Source organism: Corvus brachyrhynchos, unplaced genomic scaffold (genome assembly GCF_000691975.1).
Source record: "Corvus brachyrhynchos isolate BGI_N302 unplaced genomic scaffold, ASM69197v1 scaffold220, whole genome shotgun sequence".
NCBI lineage: Eukaryota > Metazoa > Chordata > Aves > Passeriformes > Corvidae > Corvus > Corvus brachyrhynchos.
This window is the reverse complement of record NW_008236209.1, coordinates 3,884,746-3,910,223: the sequence shown is the minus strand read 5'-3', so window position 1 is coordinate 3,910,223 and position 25,478 is coordinate 3,884,746. Positions and strand designations below refer to the sequence as shown.

The 25,478-nt window shown below is 38.9% G+C and overlaps 1 protein-coding gene across 3 annotated transcripts in view; it reads left to right on the top strand.

The window, feature by feature from the left end:
- KLHL4 (kelch like family member 4) overlaps positions 1–24,622 on the top strand; it is a 77,660-nt gene extending 53,038 nt beyond the window's left edge. For 2 of the 3 annotated variants that reach the window (XM_017742457.1, XM_017742464.1), the window contains exons 2-11: positions 7,276–7,446; positions 7,876–8,012; positions 8,504–8,700; positions 11,559–11,771; positions 12,827–13,013; positions 15,990–16,214; positions 18,075–18,237; positions 20,894–21,106; positions 22,128–22,299; positions 22,975–24,622. In XM_017742457.1, coding sequence (XP_017597946.1) covers positions 7,304–7,446; positions 7,876–8,012; positions 8,504–8,700; positions 11,559–11,771; positions 12,827–13,013; positions 15,990–16,214; positions 18,075–18,237; positions 20,894–21,106; positions 22,128–22,299; positions 22,975–23,034 — 1,710 coding nt within the window. In that variant the 5' untranslated portion in view covers positions 7,276–7,303 and the 3' untranslated portion in view covers positions 23,035–24,622. Of the gene's footprint in view, positions 1–773; positions 871–7,275; positions 7,447–7,875; positions 8,013–8,503; positions 8,701–11,558; positions 11,772–12,826; positions 13,014–15,989; positions 16,215–18,074; positions 18,238–20,893; positions 21,107–22,127; positions 22,300–22,974 lie in introns of those variants that run through there. The other variant, XM_017742450.1, reaches the window with a different exon arrangement.
- Positions 24,623–25,478: the final 856 nt, after the last annotated feature.

Sequence of the window (25,478 nt, the reverse complement as noted above, 5' to 3'; positions counted from 1 at the left end):
GCTGTCTCAACCCCCTTCTTCTCTGTGCAAGCACAGGAGATGTTCAGTGGGTGTTAATTTCTGACATTAGCAACGATGTACATCATGATAAATGCTAAAATATTTCTCAGGTATTAAAAAGTGAAAGTCAGTGACCAAAGGTAAGAACAGGAGCTAAAGCACAAATGTCTACATAATTTATAACAATAAAAATCCCTTCCAGTAAATATAGAAGGGCATTCACTGCATGCTGGTTTGATTGTACTGACCGAGAGAAAATGCTCTCGATTGAGCCAGAAATGAATACAGTAGGTTAAGTTGTTCAAATTCCTTTCCAGACCTAGGTTTGAGTTATGTTTTCTGTCACAGAAGCTCAGAAGATAACAACTGGCTGGAGAGCACTTTGGTATCAGGATATCTGTACCTATGAACACATAGAAATATTTGGCAAACAGGGAAACAGGGAAACTCTCTCAGGGTGTAATCGCACAAATTAAGAGGAGGAGAGAATTGATCACAGAAAAATTTATATGGCTCAGAAAACCTTCAAACAGAATAGAAAACTTCAGTCTACCTCTCATCTGTGCTTTCTACCTGTGTGGCTGCCCAGACTTTTATACACATCCCCTCTCTCTCTCTCATTTCTAACAAATCTGTAATTCTGACAGGGCACTCTGGCCAAATAGGTTAAAAATCACACTTTTTTCCCCCCATTACAGTAGAGTTTAGCCTTGAATGAGGTATCCAGCAGATCAGCTGAATCAGGTCAGGAGATATTTTGGAAGAAGCCTGGAGATTTTTATGAGACTGGGGGTGTCTCACACAGCAAAATGAAATTTGAAGCAGTGCCTTCAAACAGGGGATCATGTCTCACTTGAATGGGAAAATATGGTAAGTCTTGTTATTTGTTATTTGGGATTTAAACAGACAAAAGTAGAAAAGAAAAAGATGTAAAAAATGAAGTGGTTGTGAGAAGCCAAGAAGAGAGTCCCTTTGCCTTTGATGAAAAACCAAAAGGAAGTGAGAAGCATGTGTCAAGGTATTATGGTAGCCATTTGAGGTTTAACAAATCAGGATAAGAAATCTCCCAGCAGGATCCATATCTGATTATCTGCAAGGCTCAGGTTGGTAGGGGCAGGCCTAATTGCCATTGAGACTGTTACTCTCTGCCTTTGCAAAGCTCTGCTCACTGGAGGCACAACCACTTCACATTTGGAATTTTCTTCTACTTGTATCTCCCTTTGTGCCTCCTTGCTCCACTTTTCCCAACAACAGTCAAAAGGGATAGCACAAAGCAGGTCTTCTTCCACTCAACCTCTCCCATCAGGAGTCTTTCTGAAAAGTGCTTAATGAAGGAAGAAACATGGAGTTAATTAGTTTCATCTGGCAAGAGTTTTCCTTGGAGTGAAAACCAGGTTTTTTTTGCCATTGGCCTGTATTTTCTTTTCTATGTCCTCTAAGGAAAAACGCCGCAGGCCCAGATCCAGCATTAAGCCATTATTTTTCATTTTGTACATTCTGACAGCTGGAAATCGTGCTATATCATGCCTTCTGGACACACAATTTTCTGTTTTTTGGAAAGATTTACACTTGCTACCAGGAAGCTGAGCAAGTACTCAGCCTCCCGGAGTTTCTCCTTCATGACTTTTAATTTCCCTCCAACACAATCATGCAATACAAAAGTGAGTTTGGAAATCAGGCATTGCAGTGACCACGTGGCATTGTCAGAACAAAGGATAATTTTAAGATGATAACATAGATGCTCCTATCATTTTACCTGAAAGGTTTCACTCAGTTACTATTGCATAATGTAAATGAATACAGAGTTAATTCTCCTAGAGGATAATGTTCTTGAATGGTGATTTAAACTGGCTTTAATTGAAATGATTTGTCTGAGACACTCACTTCTTCTCTGAATATGGACATATATCTCTTAAATAAAACAGGGAATACAGGCAGTGTTCTCTCCAGGTTGATTAGATATTGCTACAGAAATAAGTGTTCACAAGTGATGCGTTAGAGTGTTTATAGCAAAGTTTCATGTTCAGATGAGTCTGTACCAGGAAGAGAATCATTAGAAACTCCTTTCTAAGTACATAAGATTATTCAATTCCTTAATTATCTGCATAAAACAAACAGTGAGCATAAAACCCTTCTGTAGACACAAGATGCCAACAGAGGAATGCATTAAGCTCTCAACAGTAGAAAAAGTAGAAAAAGATCAACAGCCAAGGGAGTTCACACACTGATCTGCAGAGTCTGGAAAATAATTTTGTAATTAGCTTTTTCTGTTAAAAAAAAAAGGAATAAAAAATACGATTTCCAAAGGAAAATATCTTACTGAGGAGAGTGTTTGGATTGACTCATCTTTGTACCACGAATCACGATGTGGCCACAGCTGAAAGCACAGAGTGCTCAGGGGCTCTGCAGTTTGGGTGCAGCTTCCATTTTCCAGTGGAATTACCCCAACAAATACATGATTTCTATTCCTAGGAGCATTCAAAATATCACAACCCAAATTCATCCTGGTATGAATCATGATGACATCTGTCTGTATATTGTCATGTCTGGGGGAGGAACAAAACTCAAACCAGCTCCAGTGGTTTCAGTGTTTTGCTGAAGCTCCTGCAGTTAATGACATGCACATTTACACTTGTAATCCCAGAAGGGAAAAGCTATTTTAACTGACACCGACTGAGAGAAGAGGCAGGTTTATGTTAACTCCAGCAATAAAAAAATTGTTAAAACCAGGCAGTTCCAAGAGCTCCAGGTTCTAAAGGAATTGTCAGAGCTTTCAGTTTAGTTGGGAAATCAGGAGTTTCTCCATTAACTGAAATAAATTGTAAATTTTAATTACTTATTTCTTCACTTACCACATGATTTTCTATCATTATTACAACCTCAGGTTAATGTTACAACCTCAGCAGTCATCAACAATTTTCCATACTCTTTTAGGTCAAATGTTTTCACCCATACCCTAAAAACTTCACACTAAAGAGTAAAAAATAAAGAGATAACTGCAGTAGAAATTTCAAGGCAGAGGCTGGGACAGTTACTGATGTGCTGTAATTTTATCAGCATCAATTAATACAAGTGCGTCAACTTTAGCATTATTTTATCTGTGTTCAGAAATGGCTTCCTAACTGAAATATTTTTAGTTCTCAGCCAGCTGCTGGGGTTTAGCTGTGACAGATGCTGTGATTTTTGTGAGAAAAAAGGGTTTCTCTCACTCCAGCCCCACACCAGCGCCCAGCAGCCGGAGGGGCAGAGCTCACCCAGCTGCACAGGACAGAGCTGTCTGCAGGAAAGGGGCTGAGCTGCATTTCTCTTAAATAAGCAACAATAAATGAGAGGAAAGAAAAATGATGAGCTGCACTGTAAATACTGCTGCACAAACAAACTGAACTGATGGAGTTGCAGTTTTGCCTTGCCACAGCTCCAGCACGTCCAGTGCCCCACAGAGCTGAAGCCCCTCTGAACTCCCAGCTGTGATAGTGACACTGATAACTGAACTGTTACCTGATTAAACTGAATTTCACCAATATCATAGCAGCTTAAATAGGCACATTCAACAAATACCCAAGAAGAAGAGAGGTCACCATAAAAATGTAAATAATAACATCAACAAAATGAAAAGACTCCAATAAATCACCTTGTTTTCATGCAGTATTATGCTTCTAAGCTTTCTTATCATCAGGTTTGCTTCCTGGTTTTGGCCACAGGCACACTGAATGAGGTTTAATAAAACACTGGATTTTAAAAAGGATATGGCAGATAAATGGCATTTATGTGTTATCACATTCTAATTATATAATGAGGAAATCTGAATCTATAGACTGATTAATGAAGAGTGCTCTGCTGACTAATGTGAAGAGTACGTCATTATGACAGAAAACAAATCCAACATAATTCGCAATTTTAAAGAACTGTAGGCCTGTATTGAATCACAAAACTCATTACATCAATTCTGATTACAGAAAAGATGAAATTTTACCTTCAAACACCATTTTTGACTTCCAGCTTGCTTAGGATCCCATACAATCTCACTGTTACCTGTCATTTCCTCCCCTGTGTTTCATTCAGGTAATTATTTGAACAGAGGTGTAAGCAGCTCTTTGAAAAGTACAAATTTCCCTAAAGTTCAACGACGACAAGGGCAAAGATGCATCTCTGAATTTAAATCCTGTTCCCAAAACTTTGTGCCTTGCTATGATAAGTCCATGTAATGATTAAACCCTGCTTCCATCACATGATTTTCTGTAATAGAACCATGGAGCAGCATCAGAAGCAGGATTTGCCTGGCATGCTCTCAGCGCCTTGTCTGCCTTTGGAACTGAATCCCTGATAAGTTTCAAGCATGGCTAAACAAGTTATTCATATCTCTTATATTTATTACACTTAAAACCTGCCATCCCAGCTCGATTTTGAAAATGTCATGTGAAATAGCGTCAGAAGCCATCCAAAAGGCGAGATGACTTCTGACAACTCATGTTTTTCTCCCAGTAAACTTTGATATGCTGGAAAAAAAGAATAAAATACAATGTTCTGACATGATTCATTCTGACCAGCCATGCTGGCTGGTATTTATGTCCTTCTTATCATCAACACACTTAATGCTTTTTGATTATTTCTTCAAGTTTTCAGTATTGTCTGTTTCAAAATTCCATGTTTCTTTTAAAAAATGGGACCATATTTTGACTATCCTTCACAAATCCTTGCAGGAAAACTCTGGAATCATTTCACTTGGCTATCTACCTAAAAAGAAATTCATACATCTCAGTGACTTTGGAATAATTTAAATATAGATTTATCTCTCCAAGCTAATCCACGTTTTAAGCCATTATTACGAATGTTAATGGTGTTACAGCTCCTCGTGCCAGTGAACACCAACTCAAAGATGACATTAAACAGTTTGAGTTCCTGATTCTTCAGAACAATTCATTGATATTTTCCCTCCTGACTGATGCACTTTTGGAAACTTTTATTCCTGAATATTCAGCTTTTGTTTGTCCAGACTTGTGCGGATTTTACGGGAATAAATCTTTACCTGTGCTGCATCCTCTGCCAGAATCTCACAAAGACTCCAGGGGCCTTTTCCTGACTCCTTCCTTTAGGATATTTTGATCTTTGACTTCTTCAGTTCACCATTACCCAGTGTTACACTCTGAAGGTCAATATTTGAGTCTGACAGTCATACACTAAGGAAAATATATAAATATTTAACTTTGAATTTAATTTTTCCCCTCCATAATATATCTACCATTTTGAATCAGCTGCTGCAGATAAACCAGAAATTATAATATTAATATTAATGGAGAACTTGCTTTTGATTCCAGTATTTTTCAGTCTCTGAAGACCTTTGCCTTTGAAATAATTAATTATATTAGTGGTATTTTTGCTGTAGTTAAATGTGACTCCACTAAACTTGTGAAAAAAGTACTCAGCACTAAATGAAATAATTAGACTTTCACTCCCTTGGCAATGATTCTCTAACCACAATTAAATACACACTGTGGGGAATTATTTATTTCTCACAACTGGTACTGTCTATTTACAGTAGGGATGGTTGAGTATTATTTGAGTTTTTTCTGCAAACACCAAGGCTAAGTGCAATGTACTGAGCTACAACACTTAGAGTGGATATAATGAATCTGAAAAAAAGATTTTTTCAAAAACCAATTTTCTGAAAAACATTAAAGGACACTCAAGAGGTAAATAGCAAAACATTACAGAGTATGAATTTGGCATCCAGTAGCTGATACAAAACTAATGAGCATATAATCCAATTTTGCAGTTTTGTCATTTTCTATGAAGCATTGAAATAAAACAAATAAGAAAGTGAAGTCATTAAACACACTGAGACAAATTCATTTTTGTAAGTCTTAAATGACAAAGGAAACACATTAGAGGTCAACTTGGTTTTCCCCTTTTCCTTTAAAACTAAACTAAGCTAAGCTAAAATGGATTTGAAATTGTAATAAAGGCAGAAATATTTTGCAGAGAGGATGGAAAACTGTTGTGTCTCAATTCAATATTACATTATAATTTGGTTTTTAATTATTTCCCTTGAATTCTATTAGATATAGAATGAGGTATGATCCTTGAAAATGTATGATCTAACATCTCTATTTACTGGTACTACCAATTCAACCTGACTTACCCATTTTTATTTCTCTGTTTTCTGAACTAGATGTTAAATTCTGGATGTTATCCAATATTCTGCTAAATTTAATATGCTAATTTCATGAAGAGATCTTATCTCTCCTAATCATTTATGAATTTGCATTAACAGTATCAAAGACAGCCAGGAAATTTAGTCAACCAGCTGTCACTATTTCCTAGTTGGGCTTGGAAATTTAAAAAAAAACCCAGGTGCTTTACATTCTAACAAAATATTTAGATTTTTCAAAAATGATTTCTAAATAATCTTTAGCTAAAGTAATGTTAAATATTGCAGCACTTTCAAGGTCTGTGATAAACATTTATATCAACAAATGCATTATTATTTCACTAAAAACAGATGGATAGAAAAATATTGATTTTCCTAAGGAAGTGTCAGAAAGGTGTTTCAATATGCAAATTAATCCATATTAAAAGGCCGAAAGGAATTGATGTTTTGAAAAAACAATATGGGTTTTCTATAAGTAGGACAGCTAACAGAATTCTGGAGTGGGAGGAATATATTTATATTGTACGTTTCCATGAAAGGCAGAGAAATTAATTCGTCTCCATTATTTGCATTCAGATTCTAAAGGCCATGCAATGTACAGCTTCTGTGGGTTTTTAATTTGGCAATTTCTCTCAAATTATGTGGTGCTCATTAAGTTTTCTTCAGATCCATTCCTATTGAGACATGTAATTTAATGGACGAAGTAAGAAGAGATCAGAAATTTCACCTAAAGATGGAATATTCCACATTTCATACCAAGAGGTATTTTAGCTACCAGTATCACAGGAAAATAGGGGTTTTTTTAAGGATTCTCTTTGTGAGGCTGCATTTATCATGTCAGTGCTGTGCAAACAGCACATCCACTCAAAACTGAGGGAAGCAGACAAGTCAGTAGCACCACCTACTCCAGACAAGTCTAGTAAAGTACAGTTTAGGTGCAGGTTTACGAATGAAAACTTCCAGATACCAAAGAGAAAAAGCTGGAAGAAGCCATGGTAAGACCAGGATTGTGGGACCTTTTAACTTTAAAAATTTCTGTGCTGCTGTCTTTTGAACAAAACCCACCCTAATCGGCATTTCTAATGCAGCTCTAAGGCTGTGTTCATCACTGCCTCTGTCCCTGGCAGGCTGTCCACGACCAGCAGCTCTCTTGGGATGAGCTCCAATGGCTCTGACGAGTATTTCCAGTCCACAAACCACGCGGAGCAAACCTTCCGCAAAATGGAGAATTATCTGCAGCAGAAGCAGCTCTGTGATGTGCTCCTGATCGCTGGGGACCAAAAGATTCCAGCTCACAGGTACAGTTCACAGGATCCTTTGGGTCTGAAATTTCCAAAAGCTGCCTCAGTTTATGAATACCCTGGTTAGTTATGAATGAACAGTTAATTAGGACTTCAGCTAATGTGGAATAAAATTATGTGATCAACCTTTCCCATCTATTATTTCAAACAGAATGAAATTCAAATACAAACCACCGGCATTGTCCATCCTCTCCTCTCACTGCTGTCAAACTAAAGCACGATCAGTGAAGAAAATCTGCCCAAATAAGCACTCTTGGAGAAAATTAGATTACTAATTACTCCTTTAACTTCACTGCTACAAGATTTGAATCCTAAGCTAATTGTTTCCATTGTACACACAATTTATAGCATAATAACGCTGGATTTTCTGCCTGCTGGTGAGGTTATGAGGTAATTTTCTGTCCTGCTCACACTGCCTCCCTCCAGGCTGGTTCTCAGTGCAGTGTCTGATTACTTCGCTGCCATGTTCACCAACGACGTGCGGGAAGCGAAGCAGGAGGAGATCAAGATGGAGGGAGTGGATCCCGAGGCACTGAGGGCTCTGGTGCGCTACGCCTACACAGGTAATTACTCAATTAATTAAACACTGCCCCCAGTGCTGCTGCTTCCCAGCTTCGCACACTGAACTTCTTCTTATAGAAACATTATATATATTTTTTTGTTCATTAATATACGAATTTTCCTACTTCGGGCTAGAAGTGAGCTTAAAAAACCATCTTTCTCCAGGCCTGACACCTTCCACAAGACCAGGTTACTCAGAGTTGCATTTTGGGAAAGGTTTTTCCCTAATAGCAATTTTATTTATTTTTTTTTTCCATCCATATCAGATCTAAAGCTGTTAAAGTTCCAATAAAAATGTGCCAGTCATTGTATTCAAAATCCACCAAACCCTGTAAGTCTGTTAAAACATCTGTATGAAGAAAGGAAAATGAATTTTTTAACCACAGGACACCTCAGAGAAAAATCAAAGAGCAACAAACTTTTAAATAATGACAACACAAGGAAAACTACTTAAAACCTTCATTTTTCTTTTTCCCAAATGAAAACTGCCCAGGTATCCTCGAGTTAAAGGAAGACACCATCGAGAGTTTGCTGGCTGCTGCGTGCCTCCTGCAGCTCTCCCAGGTTATTGAGGTGTGCTGCAACTTCCTCATGAAGCAGCTCCACCCTTCCAACTGCCTGGGGATCCGCTCCTTCGGGGATGCCCAGGGCTGCACGGAGCTGCTGAAGGTGGCACACACCTACACCATGGTAAGGTGAACAGCTGACAGCTCTGCACTCATAATTACAGAAAGGAACAGTCACTCGTGTTGCTCCTCATTTTAGAGTTTTGCCGTGCAGAAAGGCATTTAGTGAACTGAAATGTGCAGTACGGGTGGTACCTGTTCCTGCCAAAAAGGGTAATAGGACCTTAACACGGCTCATGTCTAGAGACAAACGGCAATGGGCCATCCTTATGCCTGTGATTCCACACAAGGAAAATTCTAAAGCTGATTTTAAGGTGAGACACGCATAAAAAGAGTCAAAATAAAGGATGTATTGGAAAGATTTGGAATGCTAAAAAGAAGCACGTCCCTGACTGGAACATAATCCTCCTCTGGCTCTAAGCAAGAAATGAATATTCAGAGCGTGGGAAACAGAGAAGCGAAATAACTTGCTGTGAAACCAAATTGAGGGATAAATATTCAGGGCAACAAGATGTGCTATTACAGCTTAAAACACAAAAAGAATGGCAACTGCTACAGCTAAATAGATATAAAAAGAACTACTTGTTAGGAGACACATGGCAGATTTATGTTTGAAATATTAGTGGAGGATGTCAGAACCAGTTTAGAGGCTTCATAGTGCTGAGAACACTTCAGCAAGGGATTGTGCATGTCCACCTGCTGAGAAAAGTGAGAGTGGCATGTGCAGATTGAGGGCACTGCTTGTGCTCCTCCCTGTCACAGTAATGAATGGTTTGTTTAGCAGCGATTTACATCCCTTTTACATTTCAGAGTTTGGAATGGGATATTTAAGATAAAGGTTCCCTTCCTGCATAAAATAGTGTTGTCCTTGCTGCTCCACACCTTTTTGTACTCATTCAAAATCAGGAAATCTCCCCTCTACTGTTGCCTCTTTCTTCCTGCCAGCCTGAGAACATGGGGGGCATCTTCAGGCATTTAAAATTATGGTTCAAATTTCTTCAAAACTGAAATAAAATCATACAGTTGGTTTTATGATTTTATGACAATAAGAGAGCTCTTTTTTCTTTATAGTTTTTTAACCATTTGAATCCTCCAGTCTTTCCCAGGAGTTAGACCTTTATTATTTTTTGAAACCATGTGTCACAGAATTGAGAGTTGAGTCATTAAGAACTGTCTAATATGAAGGATCATGATGACTCTGTGACACTCAGCAGCACTGGGCATAAGTTGTACACTATTTTATTTGAAAACGTCTTCTACCACCTCTCACCTCCTGTTCTTGCATGGAACAGACTGAGAATGCTGCCATGAAAGAGGACCTGGCACGCCATAAACTCACCCACCACGTGTGCTACTGACAGCTTAGAGAGAGAAGAGGAAACCTGCACCTCTGAAATAAACTTACAGAAAATTTTGTTTCAAACCCTTGAAGTGATATTGAAAAAACCTTTGGAGAATAGGAGATCATAAAAATGCATAAACACATAAAAATTTTGGGAGGGGATAAGTAAAACATTTGGGTTTGTTTCATGTTGGTGAAAATGTGTAACTTAGGGGAAAGACCAGAAAGTTGTCCTGTAAATATAGAGACCATTACATTTTCAGAAGATGTACTGTAAACACCAGATCCATTCAATAAAACCAGACACAATAGAAACCTTCCCCTTCAATATTTTGGCCACTGAGGCAGAGTATTAACAGTTTCCTGCCTGGTATCTTTTTGTGCAGATAGAACTCATTCTGATAAACAACTTGTGCTATATTTGTAACTAGAAGTGGACTGGCCTTCCTGTCCCTGTTGACTGAATGTCACAAATATTAAAGCAGGATATGCATAACAGACCAAAGTTGACATCTCCTTTAATCACTGATACTTCTGTATTTGCATCCTGGCTACATTTGAAATGAGTAACAGAAAGTGAAGAAACTGCTGAAAACAAACAATAAAATATCAGTTACTAGCATTTCTTCACCTGCCCTATTTCAATCTGGCTCCTAAAGAAGATATATTAATTCTAGGTACAGAAATTGAAATTCTATTTCAAATGCAGACATGAATTCCTACCTACATCTCTTTGCAAGTAACATAACCCCCTCTCTCTCTTCACCAAATTTCTTTTGTCCTTTGGAATTTGATAAAGAAACAGACTATATGTATATTGATATCATGTATATTGATATCAACTCTGATATTGTTGTAACCCAACTGTACAATATATTTTCTTAATGAAGAATAATTCTATTAAAGACTCTAGGGATTTAGTACATGTGGTCACTTCTGGTGTTGGGGAGTTTTATCACAGCAGTAGCTAAAAGACTGAGATCCCTTTGTTGGGGCTTCTCCAACTTTGTATTGCCCAAATAGTGTTGTTAGAAAAGTGAGTTGAATTTCTTTGCTGTATTTTCTTGCCCTAAGAGCAGAGTCCTAGAGCCAACAGCTGGCACAGCTTGTTGCAAAAGGATTAGGAGGTTTCAGTGCAGTTGGCTCAAAGCCTTTGAATCTGCAACAGAAGTGACACAGTTTATTTGAATGCTCACCTGGCATTTCCAAAATGCATGTTATATCTTCAAACAGTATTTCTATCAAGCCACAGTGCTAAGATCACACTGATGAACAAAAGTGCCAGTGGCAAATCCCTAAGCCAGGACAGGCTGACAAGAAGCCTGGCAAAGACAACTGTGGTATGGTGGTGTGAAGATGAGAATTATTCCTCAGTTCTGCAAGAGTGAGGCAGCAAAATGCAACCAAAATCTCGCTTAAATGGTAGAAGGACGTTCAGTGATCTTTAGAATACCCACAGCATTTCCCTATATTGTGGAACAGAACGAGAATGAAATATACACAGAGCCTACATTATCTAAGAAAAAGCTATTCCTATGTGTGAAAATCATCAGTGCATTGAAATCTTCTTCTATTTTTAGGAACACTTCATAGAAGTAATAAAAAACCAGGAATTTCTTTTGCTCCCAGCTAATGAAATTGCCAAGCTCTTGTCTAGCGATGACATCAATGTGCCAGATGAAGAAGCCATTTTCCAGGCCCTGATGATGTGGGTGAGGCACGATTTGCAAAACCGCCAGCGGGACCTGGGAATGCTTCTCTCCTACATCAGACTGCCCCTGCTGCCACCCCAGGTATCAATGGGAAGGGCTAACAGGGAACTCTGCCAGCTGAAATGCTTGTCTCGAGCGTTCTGTAGGCAGACAGAAGAGTTCCGTGGAAAGGTTCTGATTTGGACTGGAGATTTTTTTGGTATATTTTTATACTTTTTAATATTTTTACCTATACAATATGCATCTTCACTGTTTTTAAACAGATAAAAAGAAATCCCCCAGTGCCAGTGTAATTACTAGGCTCAGAATTACCTCTAAAAAATGTCAGTGTATTCCAAAAGCCAAGTGTTTCTTTGTTGGGTTGTAAGAGTTCTCCCCTAATAGCACAGCAATTTAGATCACATGCAAAGGTATTTTGCCAAAAGATTTGCCAAACTGCAGGACAGTTAAGCCACAAAGTTTCTTTCTTTATTGCCATAAAAAATAAACAGACACAAAAGGGCCTAAATTTTTGCTGACAATTCTGAGCGCTGACATTACATGTCCCTTAATTCTGAAAGAGACAATTCATCCACCAAGTTCCAGAGCTGGACATTCTGTTTCATGGAAAGGTGACACTGCTGTGCCTGTGTCATAGAAGAATCTTTATATCCCAACAGAAATGCATACAGAATATCGAAACTGTCAGTCAGGACACTTTATGGATCTAAGTGATCAATGCTGCAAATATTCTACCTTGGATAAAGTATAAAAGTACTACACATACGATTTTAAATACATTTAATATCTTCTAATACTCAGAGATGTCTGGTACTCTGTATTAGATTTACTTACATCAGAAGGAGTTTTGCATTCAGAGGGTGCAGTACTACATTTTTGTTTTTAACCTTTTTTAAAAGTTAAAAGAAAGAGGTAATAAAAAATTAGGCAAAGCCCTCATACTCACAGAATTTTCCCCCCTACCTTTATACAGTTTTGTGTCCATTAAAGCAGAGTTCCCAGCAAAGCTCAAGTGAGCGGTGAGCTTAAAATGAGTGTTTGTAGCTACAAATACTTTAATTATTAAAGTATATGCAATTTTAATGATTTAGATGATATATCAAGATCCTCTTTTTTTTTTTTTTTCCATTTCTTAGCTCCTGGCTGATCTAGAAAACAGTCCAATGTTTGCAGACGACCTGGAGTGTCAGAAACTTCTCATGGAGGCCATGAAGTATCACCTCCTGCCAGAGAGACGCTCCATGATGCAGAGCCCTCGAACTAAACCCAGAAAGTCCACAGTGGGTGCCCTTTATGCTGTGGGAGGTATGGATGCCACTAAAGGTAAGCCCACAAGTTAATATGAGTGTAGTAATTAATTGTATTGCAGACACCCAGGGAATATATGACAATTGTTTAAATATTTCCTGTAGGAAAATATCAGTTTAGGGGAGAAAAAGAAGAAAAAGCAAATAACAGAACAGAATCCTATGTGTCAGAAGTTCTTTCTTCTTGCAAGGATCATACTTGTAAACAATACACTTATATTTAAGTGCAGACTAAAGAAGTCTGATGGAGATGGTGATTTTAAAATTAAACTTAGTAGGAATTTTTGCAAAAAATAGTTGAATTTAAAAATCAGAAGAAAACGTACATATTTGAAATGTTTCAAGATTTGTTTAGTATTGTACCTTGTGGTCTATACTCTGACAAAGTAAGAAAGTTAAAAAAACTTTTGAAGAAGAGAAAAGAAAAACAAAATGCGTCATCGAACTCCAGAGAGCTCATAAATCGTTATTATAAAACTTCAGGTGGAAAGATTCGTATTTTTCATGAATGCAACTTCTTTTCAGGACTCCACACACAGGTTTTTTTTCAGATTTGTAGTCGAAAGTTAATTATTATAAACTATTCCAGTTTCTATTATTTGATTTTCACAACTGCAATCAGGTTACAGCTTTAAACATTGCACTATTCTATTTAGGAGGCAGAATATTAAATCATTTTCTCCAGGAATCTCAACTTCAAACCCACAGCTTGGAGCCAGAGAACTCTAATTAGTTTAAAGTCTAGCGACTTGCTGCACAGAATTACTTTTAGCTGTGTGAGTTCACTTTTAATAGAATCACAAAGAAGATAATCCATTTCATGGTTTACAAAAAGCTGCTGACGACTGATTTTTGCCCATATGAGACACCTTGCAGAGCTACCTCCCTATCTCTGTGCAATCAAATCAAGTGCAGAATACACATTCATCGCCAGCACAACATGAAAACACTCATTCCTAGGACAATTTAGCAAATTGGAGATAAACTGTTGCAATTAAGTAGATTCATTAGCGATACTGAGTATTTATGAATTGTATAGACAACCACGGATTCAAGGTAATTTTTAAACTCTCTTCCCCCAAAATAAGAATACAATTTTCCAATATATTTTGCCTAGTAAAGGTTATGCAAAGAAAGGGCTGTTTCAGTCAACATCTGCACTTCCTGTTGGTGCCTCTCCTGCTTCTTCCCTTGGAATGAAGCCAATTGTTTGAACTTTTGCCTTTTGATGGGTAAGAAGAACAGCATTTCCGCTCCTCCCTGCTGTCCTCCACGGCTCTGACTCAACCTTGGAGCCCAGGCTGGATTGTGAGATAAAGGAAACAGCAGTAAGAGACCAGGATGCACTGGAGGAACAGCTCTGAGAAGGGAGTAACTCCCACCGCTGGCAATAACACACTGCCTGTGATAAAGGCAGACACCAGGTTTGGTGTCTCAGGCAACGCCAGGTTTGGCTTTGTGCTTATCTCAGGTGGAATAGGAAGTCAAATCTCAAATTCAAATGATCAAAAGAAGATCAAAGAGGTACTTTTGGGCCAGAATTTTGAAAAACGTGAATGTGCCTAACCATGTTAATTTTACGACTTTCAAATCTTCCAGCCTCTGTAAGAATTACAGCCCACAGGGTACATCTGAACACACTGAAACCTGACTGCATTTTCCCTGTGTTTCAGTTAGTGTGAGAGATTTCCTTTGAAGTGGGGAACTTTGGGGCACTCATGTATTAGCATAGAATAAATGAGAAAGAATCAAAGTGAAGAGGAGCAAACAGACTAACAAGATGGAAAGAACAGGCAAAGAAACCCAGCTGCTCTGAATACAGGGCAGAAAGCAGAATTTCTCTGTTTTATCGCAGGTGGAGCTGGTAGTTCCTTTCCCAGCCTGTGCATGTGGAAAAACAGATAGATAAGAGAAAAGATAGCATGAGATAAACTCTTATTTTGCTGAATTTCTGGAGTACATCACGTGATCTCTAACAGTTCTCTAAACCAAATCCTACCTTTCTTTTCTGCTTTATTGCATGGTTGTTTTCCTGTTGTAAAAAGAATTTCTTAGCCACAAACTGCTTGTCGTTATCTTCAAAACACTACTCGTCTGCTCTCAAATCCCAGTCAAGGAACAAGAAATCGGCTCTGTTTTCCTCATCTGGTTGCCTTTGACTGAGCTGAATTTGAGCTCCAGGGTGCACTGGAGCTGGAACTGGCAATTCTGCCTTGGATCTTACTGAGCCATGCCCTCGCTGTGCTTAGCAGCTCTCAGAGGAGCAATTATGGCTCCTGAGTGATGATGGGAGCCAGCGCATGGAAAAGTGTCAGTGCTGAATGGCAGAGAGCTCGTGCCTTCTGAAAAGTTTCAGTAAAAATGTTACTGGAGGTCCAGTGACCTGAAAAAAATGGAAAATGTGGCTTTATATGTTACAGCAGCCAAGCAGCTACTGCAGGGCTGCTGCACAGGTGAGCGTTGGGGAAGACACCTGTGGGAACCAGATGTGCATTCACACACAGCCCAGTCTTCTGCCTGACTCCATCCAAAAATGGAAAATATCCACAGGATTGCTGGAGATGCTTGTCCAGTTCCTCAGACAGATACATGGAATCTGGTTTTGATATCCTTAATACTTTAGGCACAAACATGGTTAAAGAGTAGATTGTTGTGAGGCACCGTATTCGTAGGGAATATAAAGAAACCCTAAAACAAACCCACAAAACCCCTACCCTCATGGTATTTAAGTTATAGATTTAACTTCTCTCCAATATTTGCACACAAATATTACCTCAATTTAATTCTCCATTTCTTGCTCCCAGTATATTCTCATAGATTTGCCAATCATGTATGCAATTAGCACAGCTTTCTCACTACGTTCACATGAGAACTGAAGTTCACAGCAAAATCTCACACACAGAATTTCAGTATTTCATAATTTAATCATGTTTTGACCTGACTACTGACTGCTGGGTACTGCTCCCTCCATGGCTGTCTCTGTTTTTCACAGGCACCACTACAATTGAGAAATACGACCTCAGAACCAACAGCTGGATCCAAATTGGGACCATGAACGGGCGGCGGCTGCAGTTCGGGGTTGCAGTGATTGACAACAAGCTCTACATTGTGGGCGGAAGGGATGGGCTCAAAACTTCCAACATTGTCGAGTGCTTCAACCCCCTCACCAAGGCTTGGACTGTGATGCCCCCGATGTCAACACACAGGCATGGCCTGGGTAAGAGGGGCTCTGCCTCTGCAAACGCCTCACAGCACACACAGATAGGTTTTGATTGACACAAACACTGCTGAGAAAACCTTTAACAGCATTTAGTAACACGCAGCAGTATTTGTAAAAGATGTTTTTCAAGGACAGATTTGCCTGTTTCCGTAATTTTATGATTTTATTAGTGTTCACCTAATTAGCACTGGTCTTCCAGAGTTAATTCTGCTTGTAGGAAATTCCAAAATATAAGGTACAGTGAAAATAATCAATGCTTCACAGGATTTAATGGTCAAGAGATACATTTACAATACAATAACAACCTTACTGTATTTTTTTTAATAAATTATGAATTAAGCCCAGAGGTATCAGTCACCTCTGTAATTCAGATCAGGACATTACCCACATTGAAGAAAAGAGTGTATGGAAATAAGTGCAACTTCACCAGTTCTAATGTTGTAATTACAAGAAGTTTTACAGAGCTCTGCCATGGCTTAGTGTCTATGGGTTTTTTACTGCAAAGTAATCCTTAATATTATTCACACTGAAGGAATAATAGGAATATGAACTCTAGAGTTTATTTCTGGAACTATAAAAAATAAGGCTAAGTTTACAGCTGAGTAGACTGTAACAGAGGGAATATGATGATTTCTGCACAATTTATGAAAATTATCTTATGAAAAAGGTCTTATGAAAAAGCTGGCTTCTCTCGAGTTACAGGTATTGCTTGAAATCATTGGCAAGTTCAAACGACATGGAATATTTTTATTTTTATGGATAATAGAGGAAGATTGATCCAGAATTATTTGACAAACCATTGTGGCCTATGTCATGTTCTCCACTGCTTGGTGAAGAAAGGGTAGTGTAGGGTTCTTACCAACTGGAGCACAAAATTTATGAAACCAAATACTAGTAGGTAGCAAAGGGGAAGAAGACCAAACAGAAGAAATAATTTTCATTGAAGTCTTTATAATTCCTGACAACAGGGGCATAATTCTCCCCAGCAAATAGGTCACAGCCATAGATTTGGGTGCCCAAAGTTTGGCTTCAATCTGTGCCTGGTTTGCAAAGCTGCCTCACACTTCCAGCCCCTATTACCTTCAGGGAGATTCTGTGGAGAGCTGGCCTTTTGAAGAAATCAGGCCATGTATATTTAGGCCTGAAAGACAGATTTAGAAAACTTTTAAGCAGCTGGATTGAAACGTTTTGCCTCACCTAAAAAAGCGAGCAAAGAGCAGCAGCAGCTCTCAAAGGGGAGGCACCAAAGCCCTTCTCTGGAGAAGCACAATGGCACAGGATTTGTCCACACAGAGCTTTGCAGTGACAGCCAAGTTGGCTCTCCCATGCCTCAAGGACAGCAGATAGGAGCCAGCTCTTATCCAAAAGGCATTAAAATGTTGTGGTGCTTTAGCTGTTAAGGACAGCCAGCTACCCACCCACCCAGGCTTTGTGCTGGCAGCACTACAGAGCTTCAGCTGGCTCAGAATTAAGAGAGGTTGTTGGCTTGGGCACATTTTTCATTGCCTGACTCAAGTTTTGCCTTTCTGTAGGAGAATAACATCGTTTCCCCTTTTGGGGCTCAAATTTGTTTCAGAGCAAGGTCACCAGAAGCGAGATAAAAGTCCAAGAAGAGAACATTAGAGCTAAAGCAGATTTCCTCTAATCTTTTGGCAAAAGATAATGGTTATTTAGAAGAACACTGTATGTGAAGTGCTTGTTTATCTTTATTTATTCTGCCAAATGAAAAGGCAGCTTTCAGATCGTTTAATACCAGCTGAAGTTGCTTATCTGCATACAGGGAATTAACGTATGAAATGAATATGCTGCTGGTCACTGAAACCAAGGGATAATTTGTCCCTAATTCTATCTCTCAAGGAGTAGCAATGCTTGAAGGACCAATGTATGCAGTTGGTGGCCACGATGGGTGGAGTTACCTCAACACCGTGGAGCGCTGGGACCCGCAGGCGCGGCAGTGGAATTACGTGGCCAGCATGTCCACCCCCCGCAGCACCGTCGGGGTCGCGGCACTCAACAGCAAGTATGGCAACAGGAAAACCTCTCTTTGGGTTTTCATTTGCTTCCTTCCTTGGAAATACAGCTTCTTAAATTTTCTTTTCAGGCTTATGGTAATTAATGGCCTCAAGGAAACAAAGAGAAAATATAATGCGCAGACATAAGAAAGGAAAGCTTTTCCTCTGCTGCGTGGTAAATTGATTTCAAACTTGCAGTCAGGTTTTAGACACATTTCAGCCCTTTTAAGCTATAGCAATGTGAAAATGTTATTACGTGCACATCAGAATTTTACCTGGAATATAATATATGGGGATATAAAATCAGCTACTTAAGAAAATATTCCAAGTCTGTGTTCACACTTTAAAATCATTGTGGCTAAACAGACTTAAAAGAACATGTTTGAAAACGAAGTCAACAAATTCACAGAAACAAATTCACAGCCAATTTTTAAAATGTTGAAGGTATATGATGCGTTTAATGGAAAGAAGAAAAGTTTATTAATTAGGTATGGAATAAACAGCCTCCTGTAAATCTTATCCTTTCCAGATTTGTTCTGCCCTCCATTTATTTCTTGAATACACCGAAATCAAGTGTTAATGTGCTTAAACATTTTGCTAAGATGCTAAAGCCACTCAAGCCCTTTTACATGGGAGCAGACACCCATGTGGATCTTACAAAAGCCTTGAAAAAGGCCTCAGCTTATGGAAAATATGGCTTGAACCAACCTTCCTTCTTATTTAAAGCTGTGGGAAGCTCTTAGCGGGGCCAGTTTATGGGGGCTGGGAACACTCAGTTACAGGCAGACAATTGCATTTACCTGGTACCTTTGCCACTGGCTTCCCTGATCAATCTGTAAACTCCAGAGAAAAGAGAAGGACAAAACAGCAGCAACAAAGATGTCGGCAAAGGGATATTTGTAAATGCAGGTTGGGGTTTTGCATTCATACAAGGACAGGATTCAAATCATAGCTCAGAAGTTCAAGAGAGGCAGAAATGCCTCTCAAGGTTCCTGCTGTACCTCAGAGGAAATGTTCTCAGCAAAAACTCCACCAGAAACTCCTGGTGGTGCCTTCTACAGCAACGACGTGCAGGAAACCACTTTGTCAAAGAGGAAATCAGCCCGATCCTGACTCTGTTCTCAATCATTGCTGATATAAGCTGTCTCCAGCAGGGCTTAAATCACGTCTGGTGATGTAATTTCTGGCATACCAGGAGATCAAATGTCCATCACTCAGTGCTACTGCTGCAGTCCAACCAAGCAGAATGCTTCTCCTTTTCCTGTTTCCCTAAATCACACCATATTTTTTCCTGTTCAACCCCACCAGAAAAGACTTTACATATCTGTGGAGCAACACTTTCAGACCAATAAATGGTCCATTGAAAACATCAGTCAATAATGCTATATTTGGTCTTTTCCTTAGAGAATGGGAAACACCACTGTGTTTGTAGATATGTTATGGCAAACAAAGGATCCCAACCAATCACTTTGTATATACAGAGATTTCCTTTCCCTGTGAAAGCTGGGTAAACAAGCAGTCTGTGTCCAGTGGCATGATGTAAAAAGAAAATAAATCAAAGCCTCAAGTTTTGTATGGATCAGACAACAAACTGCACAAGCAAACTCAATTTTATCGAGGGAACAAACATTAGGAGAGAGACAATTGGGGATTTTTTTTTATTCTAACAATGGTTAAGAATCTTCCAGTTAAAATACGTATCAGAGCTCTCTGAAAGGTTTTTAAGTCACTGGAATAAAACGGACACTTCTAAAAGAAAATTCAGCTGATCTGGTTCAGGTGATTTACACTGGGCAAGTCCATGTGTTCCCTAGGTCTCTAATTAGGTGCACTAAGTAAATTCAATTTCATGGCAGAAAACAACAACCAGGGTTTGAAAGGGAGTAGAAAGAATGGCACACTCAACATCTGATCCCATCTTCTATTACATTCCATCACAGTTCAGCAGCATCCAAGTTAGCTTGAGACCAGAAAGAAATTCAGGCTTTGTAAAATTCATTGACAAAAAGCCAGAACCCCCAATGTTTTTAAACATGCATTACCACAATTTATTCCTAAAAGTTTCCCTAATGTTTTTTAACGTGGATTGCCACAATTTATTCCTACAAGTTGTCCTAACACCAGCTGCTTAAATCTTTAATTGTTTGCTAGGTACTTTGAGGTAAACAGACAAGATGACACAAGATGGTACCTTCTGTCCAGCAGATTTTCTTAAATGCAGGCTTGGAGGAAAATATATTTACTGTATGTTTTAAGTATGTTTTTGATGTCTATTCATGTTATTAGAGTCCTTTAACAGCACAGAAAATCTCTTAATGTGATGTCAATATTCTACAACCCTGTCCCAGGGAATGCTGCCATATATTTCAAACATATGCAGCATCCTTCAATTCAATTCTTTCTATTGCTCATATTTAGAGAACCTGGCATGAATTTTTCAGCTTAATTTTCATACGTGGCTGCTTGGACATTTACACTGCAAGTGAAGAACATGACCTCATATAACACAGGAAAGCCTTTGAGCAAAGAAAGTTCCAGAGCGTAGCAAATAATGGGCATAATGACAATTTTAAGGTTGTCTGGAGGAGGTTAGCCAAATAAAACTCTTATTAGTGGGAGAATAAAGACTGAAATTGTTTGCCTGCTTATGGGTTGTCATCCCAGGCTGTACGCAGTTGGTGGGCGAGACGGGAGCTCCTGCCTGAAATCCATGGAGTGTTTTGACCCGCACACAAACAAGTGGAGCCTATGTGCTTCCATGTCCAAGAGGAGAGGCGGCGTCGGTGTGGCGACCTACAATGGGTTTCTGTACGCTGTGGGAGGCCACGATGCTCCTGCTTCCAACCACTGCTCCCGCCTTTCCGACTGCGTGGAGAGGTAAGGATTTATTTTGCTTTTTTTTTTGTTGTTTACTTTCCAAGAAGGAATTATAGAATAAATTCTCTTCACGGTTGGAACGTTATGTTTGTAAAACGTATTCTGCCTTTTAAAAATAATCTTTTGAGCAGGAATAACTGATTCCCAATACTTTTGTGATGACAAAAGAATTAAACCTTAGCAGCAAATTCCTCTCCTCTGCTTGAGGTACCCAAGAACCAGGTAAAAGCAACTGAAGTGAGACAAATTCAACCTGTGACCTTTCTACTTCTTAACTGCCAAAACTCAGGTTTAGGCTGCTTGTGCCATATATTGTAGGAATTAAATACTTTTCAGTTGTTCGGCCAATAATTTGACTGATACTGATAAAAGTTGTGAAAATAGAAGAAATATCACAAAGTCTTGTCATTTGGGGACAAGAAAGGAAAACTGAGGGGGTGTTCAACCCCTGCTGTGAACAACAATGGACCAATTCTGTTCTCAGTTAGATGGGGTAAAGCAGGAACTACCCTGGAGTTTACTGCAATTTATATTGGAGTAGATCAGAAGTAAAATCCATATTAATGTAAGATGGTGCCAGGCCTTTCATGAGATAAACTTAGAGTTACTACACAGATATTTAACTTCTTTTACAGTGAAATTTTCTGAAAACTTTGACAAGAAAGATAAAACCAAAAGCTTTATGAAGAAAGAAAATAAGAATGTATTGAAATTAACTTTGCTGAGTCAACTGGCGGCCATGCTATCATTCCCTCAGGTTCCATTTGTGTTTAAAATGTATTGATGGCTTAATGTAATTGAAATGGAGAGACTGTAATCAAAAAGTGAAAACAGGGGCCTTTTCTGTGGGCTTGAAGGCCCCTCTAGTGGCTAAATCAAAAACTGAATCACATCACAATTCTGCTCGTTCCTGGTGTAAACCGAACAGCAACACAGGAGAAAACAAGCGAATGTCAGCAATTTAAATTTGAAATGTGCCTCCACAAGTCATTTTTCTGAATTTGACCATCACACTGCCTAGGTACGACCCCAAAACAGATGCTTGGACAACGGTGGCCCCTCTGAGCGTGCCTCGGGACGCGGTTGGGATCTGTCCCCTGGGGGACAGGCTCTACGCCGTGGGGGGCTACGATGGGCACACCTACCTGGACACCGTGGAGTCCTACGATGCCCAGAACAACGAGTGGACAGAGGTAATGGCAACAGCTGCCTCATAAATGATAGGGGCTCTTCCTGCAGCTAGGAATAATTCTGTCCAAATAACGGAAACCTTATCGCTGGTTTGGGGAAAAATGGCACATCAGGGTGCAAGCAATACTGTAGGTGGGCTTGAATGAAATATTAGTTGTGTCTCCTGTAAAATAACCACGTGAAGCTTCTCACACTGAGGGGTGGAGGCAATGCATGGGCAAGCAAACCAGGTCGCACAAGTAATTTTGGGCCTTAAGTGTTTAATTTCACTGTTGTAATCTGGTGTGTTTGTCAGCAATGCCCTCTTCTGGAGGCACCTTCAGAGTTTTGTATTTATGGCCCTCACCGCTGAGACCAAGAGGAAACACCTGAGCTGCCAAGATCCTTTGCTGCCACACAGTCCCTGGTTTTGGAACACAGGATGTGAAGGCCTTTGGAATGTGTTAAGGGAACAACCCCAGGCTGTACCCTTATAACTCAGGGGCTGCTAAATTTTGCCAAACAGCCCAAATTCTGTTTTCATACCTTAGTTAAACCTAATTGTTTTAGCATTACATCAGTTTGAATAAACAAATTGCTTTCCTATTCATCTGAAAGTAATTTCCTCTAGTCCTATCATAGGAGGCTACTAAACATGTTTCCTCCTGTTTCTTCTCCTTTTTTCTTTTACTTTCTAGGAAGTCCCTGTCAACATTGGACGGGCTGGAGCATGTGTTGTTGTCGTGAAGTTGCCTTGAGGACTGTAAATTATTGTGAAACTGAACTGAGTGGAGTCTCAGCAGACAAAAAACATTTCCAGGAGCAGGACAGACTGCACACACCTCAGCAGCCCTCCCTTGCAGACAATATTTATCTCTGAGCCCTCACACTATTAGAGCACAAAAACGTCTTCCTGCATCACAAAAATCAGAAAACTTTGGAGAAGTGAATTCCTTTGTTATGCCTAATTCATAAAATCCAGTAAAACAGTTTAAATGTTTGAATGGTTCAGGTTTGTTTCAAAAGTGTATCTATTATTTATAAAATGCAGTAGTGAGAGATGGTATAAGGTTTCAAAAACTTCTTTTTCTTTCTGTGTTGTCAGGAATGTTAAAGTTTATAACAAAAGCTTTTACATTTTAAGTAAATGAAAATGACTATGAAGCACCTCCAACAGAGAACTGCACAAAAAGAAATAGTAGCTCTTAGATATTACTGACAGCAGAATATTCTCTGCAGAAGCGATTTAATTCCTATATTCAGAAATTAAACTCCTAAATTAACTTTAAAATCAACTCAGAGAAACAGATAATTTGGCTGTTATTTACCATCCAGCACTGCTAGAAGTGTGACAGAATACCCATTTTTAGCAGTATATTGAATTGAGTAATGCAAGTTAAGTCATAGTAGGGTTAAGGTACCTTTGTGCTATTGTATGCCAGCAGAAAGAAATCTCTTTTGTCAAAACATAATGCAAATATAATTTGCAATCATTTTCAGTGCATAGATATGTGATATTTTAACGCTGCTCCGTGTGTCAGGTTATTCATGGATTTCTCTTTGCCCACTAACCATCTGTCAGTATGAGTTAAACTAATCTGACTCTTCTTGGGATGATAACCACGCGTTAAATTTTAAAACAATCATATAATTACATTCCTCGAATATAACTTACAAAATGAAATTTTTATATCATATTGATATGACAATCTTTGACCTCAGCTGAAGATTACCAGCTTTCTCTCATGTACAGTAGAAATATGGTAAGGAATAAACCACATCCACTGTGTAACATTAGATACCATTTGTGTGAACGTTTATGTTCTATCTGGAATTAGGGGAATGCTAAGAATCAAGAACAAACAAGAAAAAAATCACCTGAAAACAGCACATAGTGTTCCACATGCATGATATTTTCTTTTTGCGTGCCAATTTCTACCGTTTTGCTTTAATTTCATTTTTATAATTTCAAATGCTGAAAGTGTATTCTAGAAAAAAGAATGTATGTAAAATATTCTATGCTGTAAAGCACAATATTTGGTCAGTATCCACCTCAGTGTTTGTTATGTTGTTGTTTTGTCAGTATCAGAAAATTCAGGACAGAGACAAAAATCTCTGAATGTGTAGGCCAACTTCCCTGATAGAATACTGTGGTTACAGATTTTAGCAATATGTTATTTTAAAAAAATTTATAGTATTAAGCCTATTGAATGCCTCTAAAGAAAAAAAAAAATCTCATAAGCATATTTATAAAAAGAAGGACATTTTTAACTTTAAAAATCAATTATGTTTATATATAGCATGCTACATTCAAATAAACTTTACTTTCTCTGCTAAGAAAATTTAGACTATATTTTAACAACTTTGTGGTTTTTATTTTGCATCCTTTCAAAACTAGAGGATACAGAAGCATTAATCTCATTTTTGTACTCGAAAAGAACAAAAGATGCACAAAACCCCTCTAAAATCTGAGCCAACACGAAGAGCCAAGCAAATGGGGGATGAACCCTAAACGAGCTCGTGGGTTCCAGAATTCACATCAGAAGAAGGAACTATTTTAGCTTCCCAGCAGATCAAGAACCTGAAGCAAACACAAGGGGCCAAGCACAGAGAATCTGCCCAGTGACACACAGGGGAGTGGGAGGTGGAGGTTTCTGTCTCCCCTGTCCCATAGGGAAGCTGTCTGACCAGCTACCCAGAACATCTTCTTGCAGCAAATACTAACTTTTAAGCACTAATAATAAAAGTTCTAACATTTCCCCCCTATTCTTTGCCATCCTGCTTTGGTCCTGCAACAGCCATGTGCACTCTTACAGAAGTAGGGATTTATGCGGATGCAAGGAGAGGGTCACTGCTGCTTTTCACTCAGGCTCCAAATCATGCTTTTCTCCTAAAACAGCACACCACTGCTCCCAGTAACCAGCACAACCTCTTATGTTTTATTCCTGTTTGGAAACACTGATATTGAATGCCCATTTTTAAAATTCCAAAATAAAAATGTCATAGACAATGTACAGCTGATGCCATCATGTACAAGAGGCACATCAGGACAGGCTGAGAGTGCTAATGGGCCTGACCCACAGAGCCTTTGCAGGGAATTTGAAGTTTTCTTGGGAAAAAGAAGGTAGACAGCCTCAAGTGAGAGAAAGCAGCCATGGCTCCTGAGCCAACAGAGAGGTTTGTAAATATAAACCCATCTCTA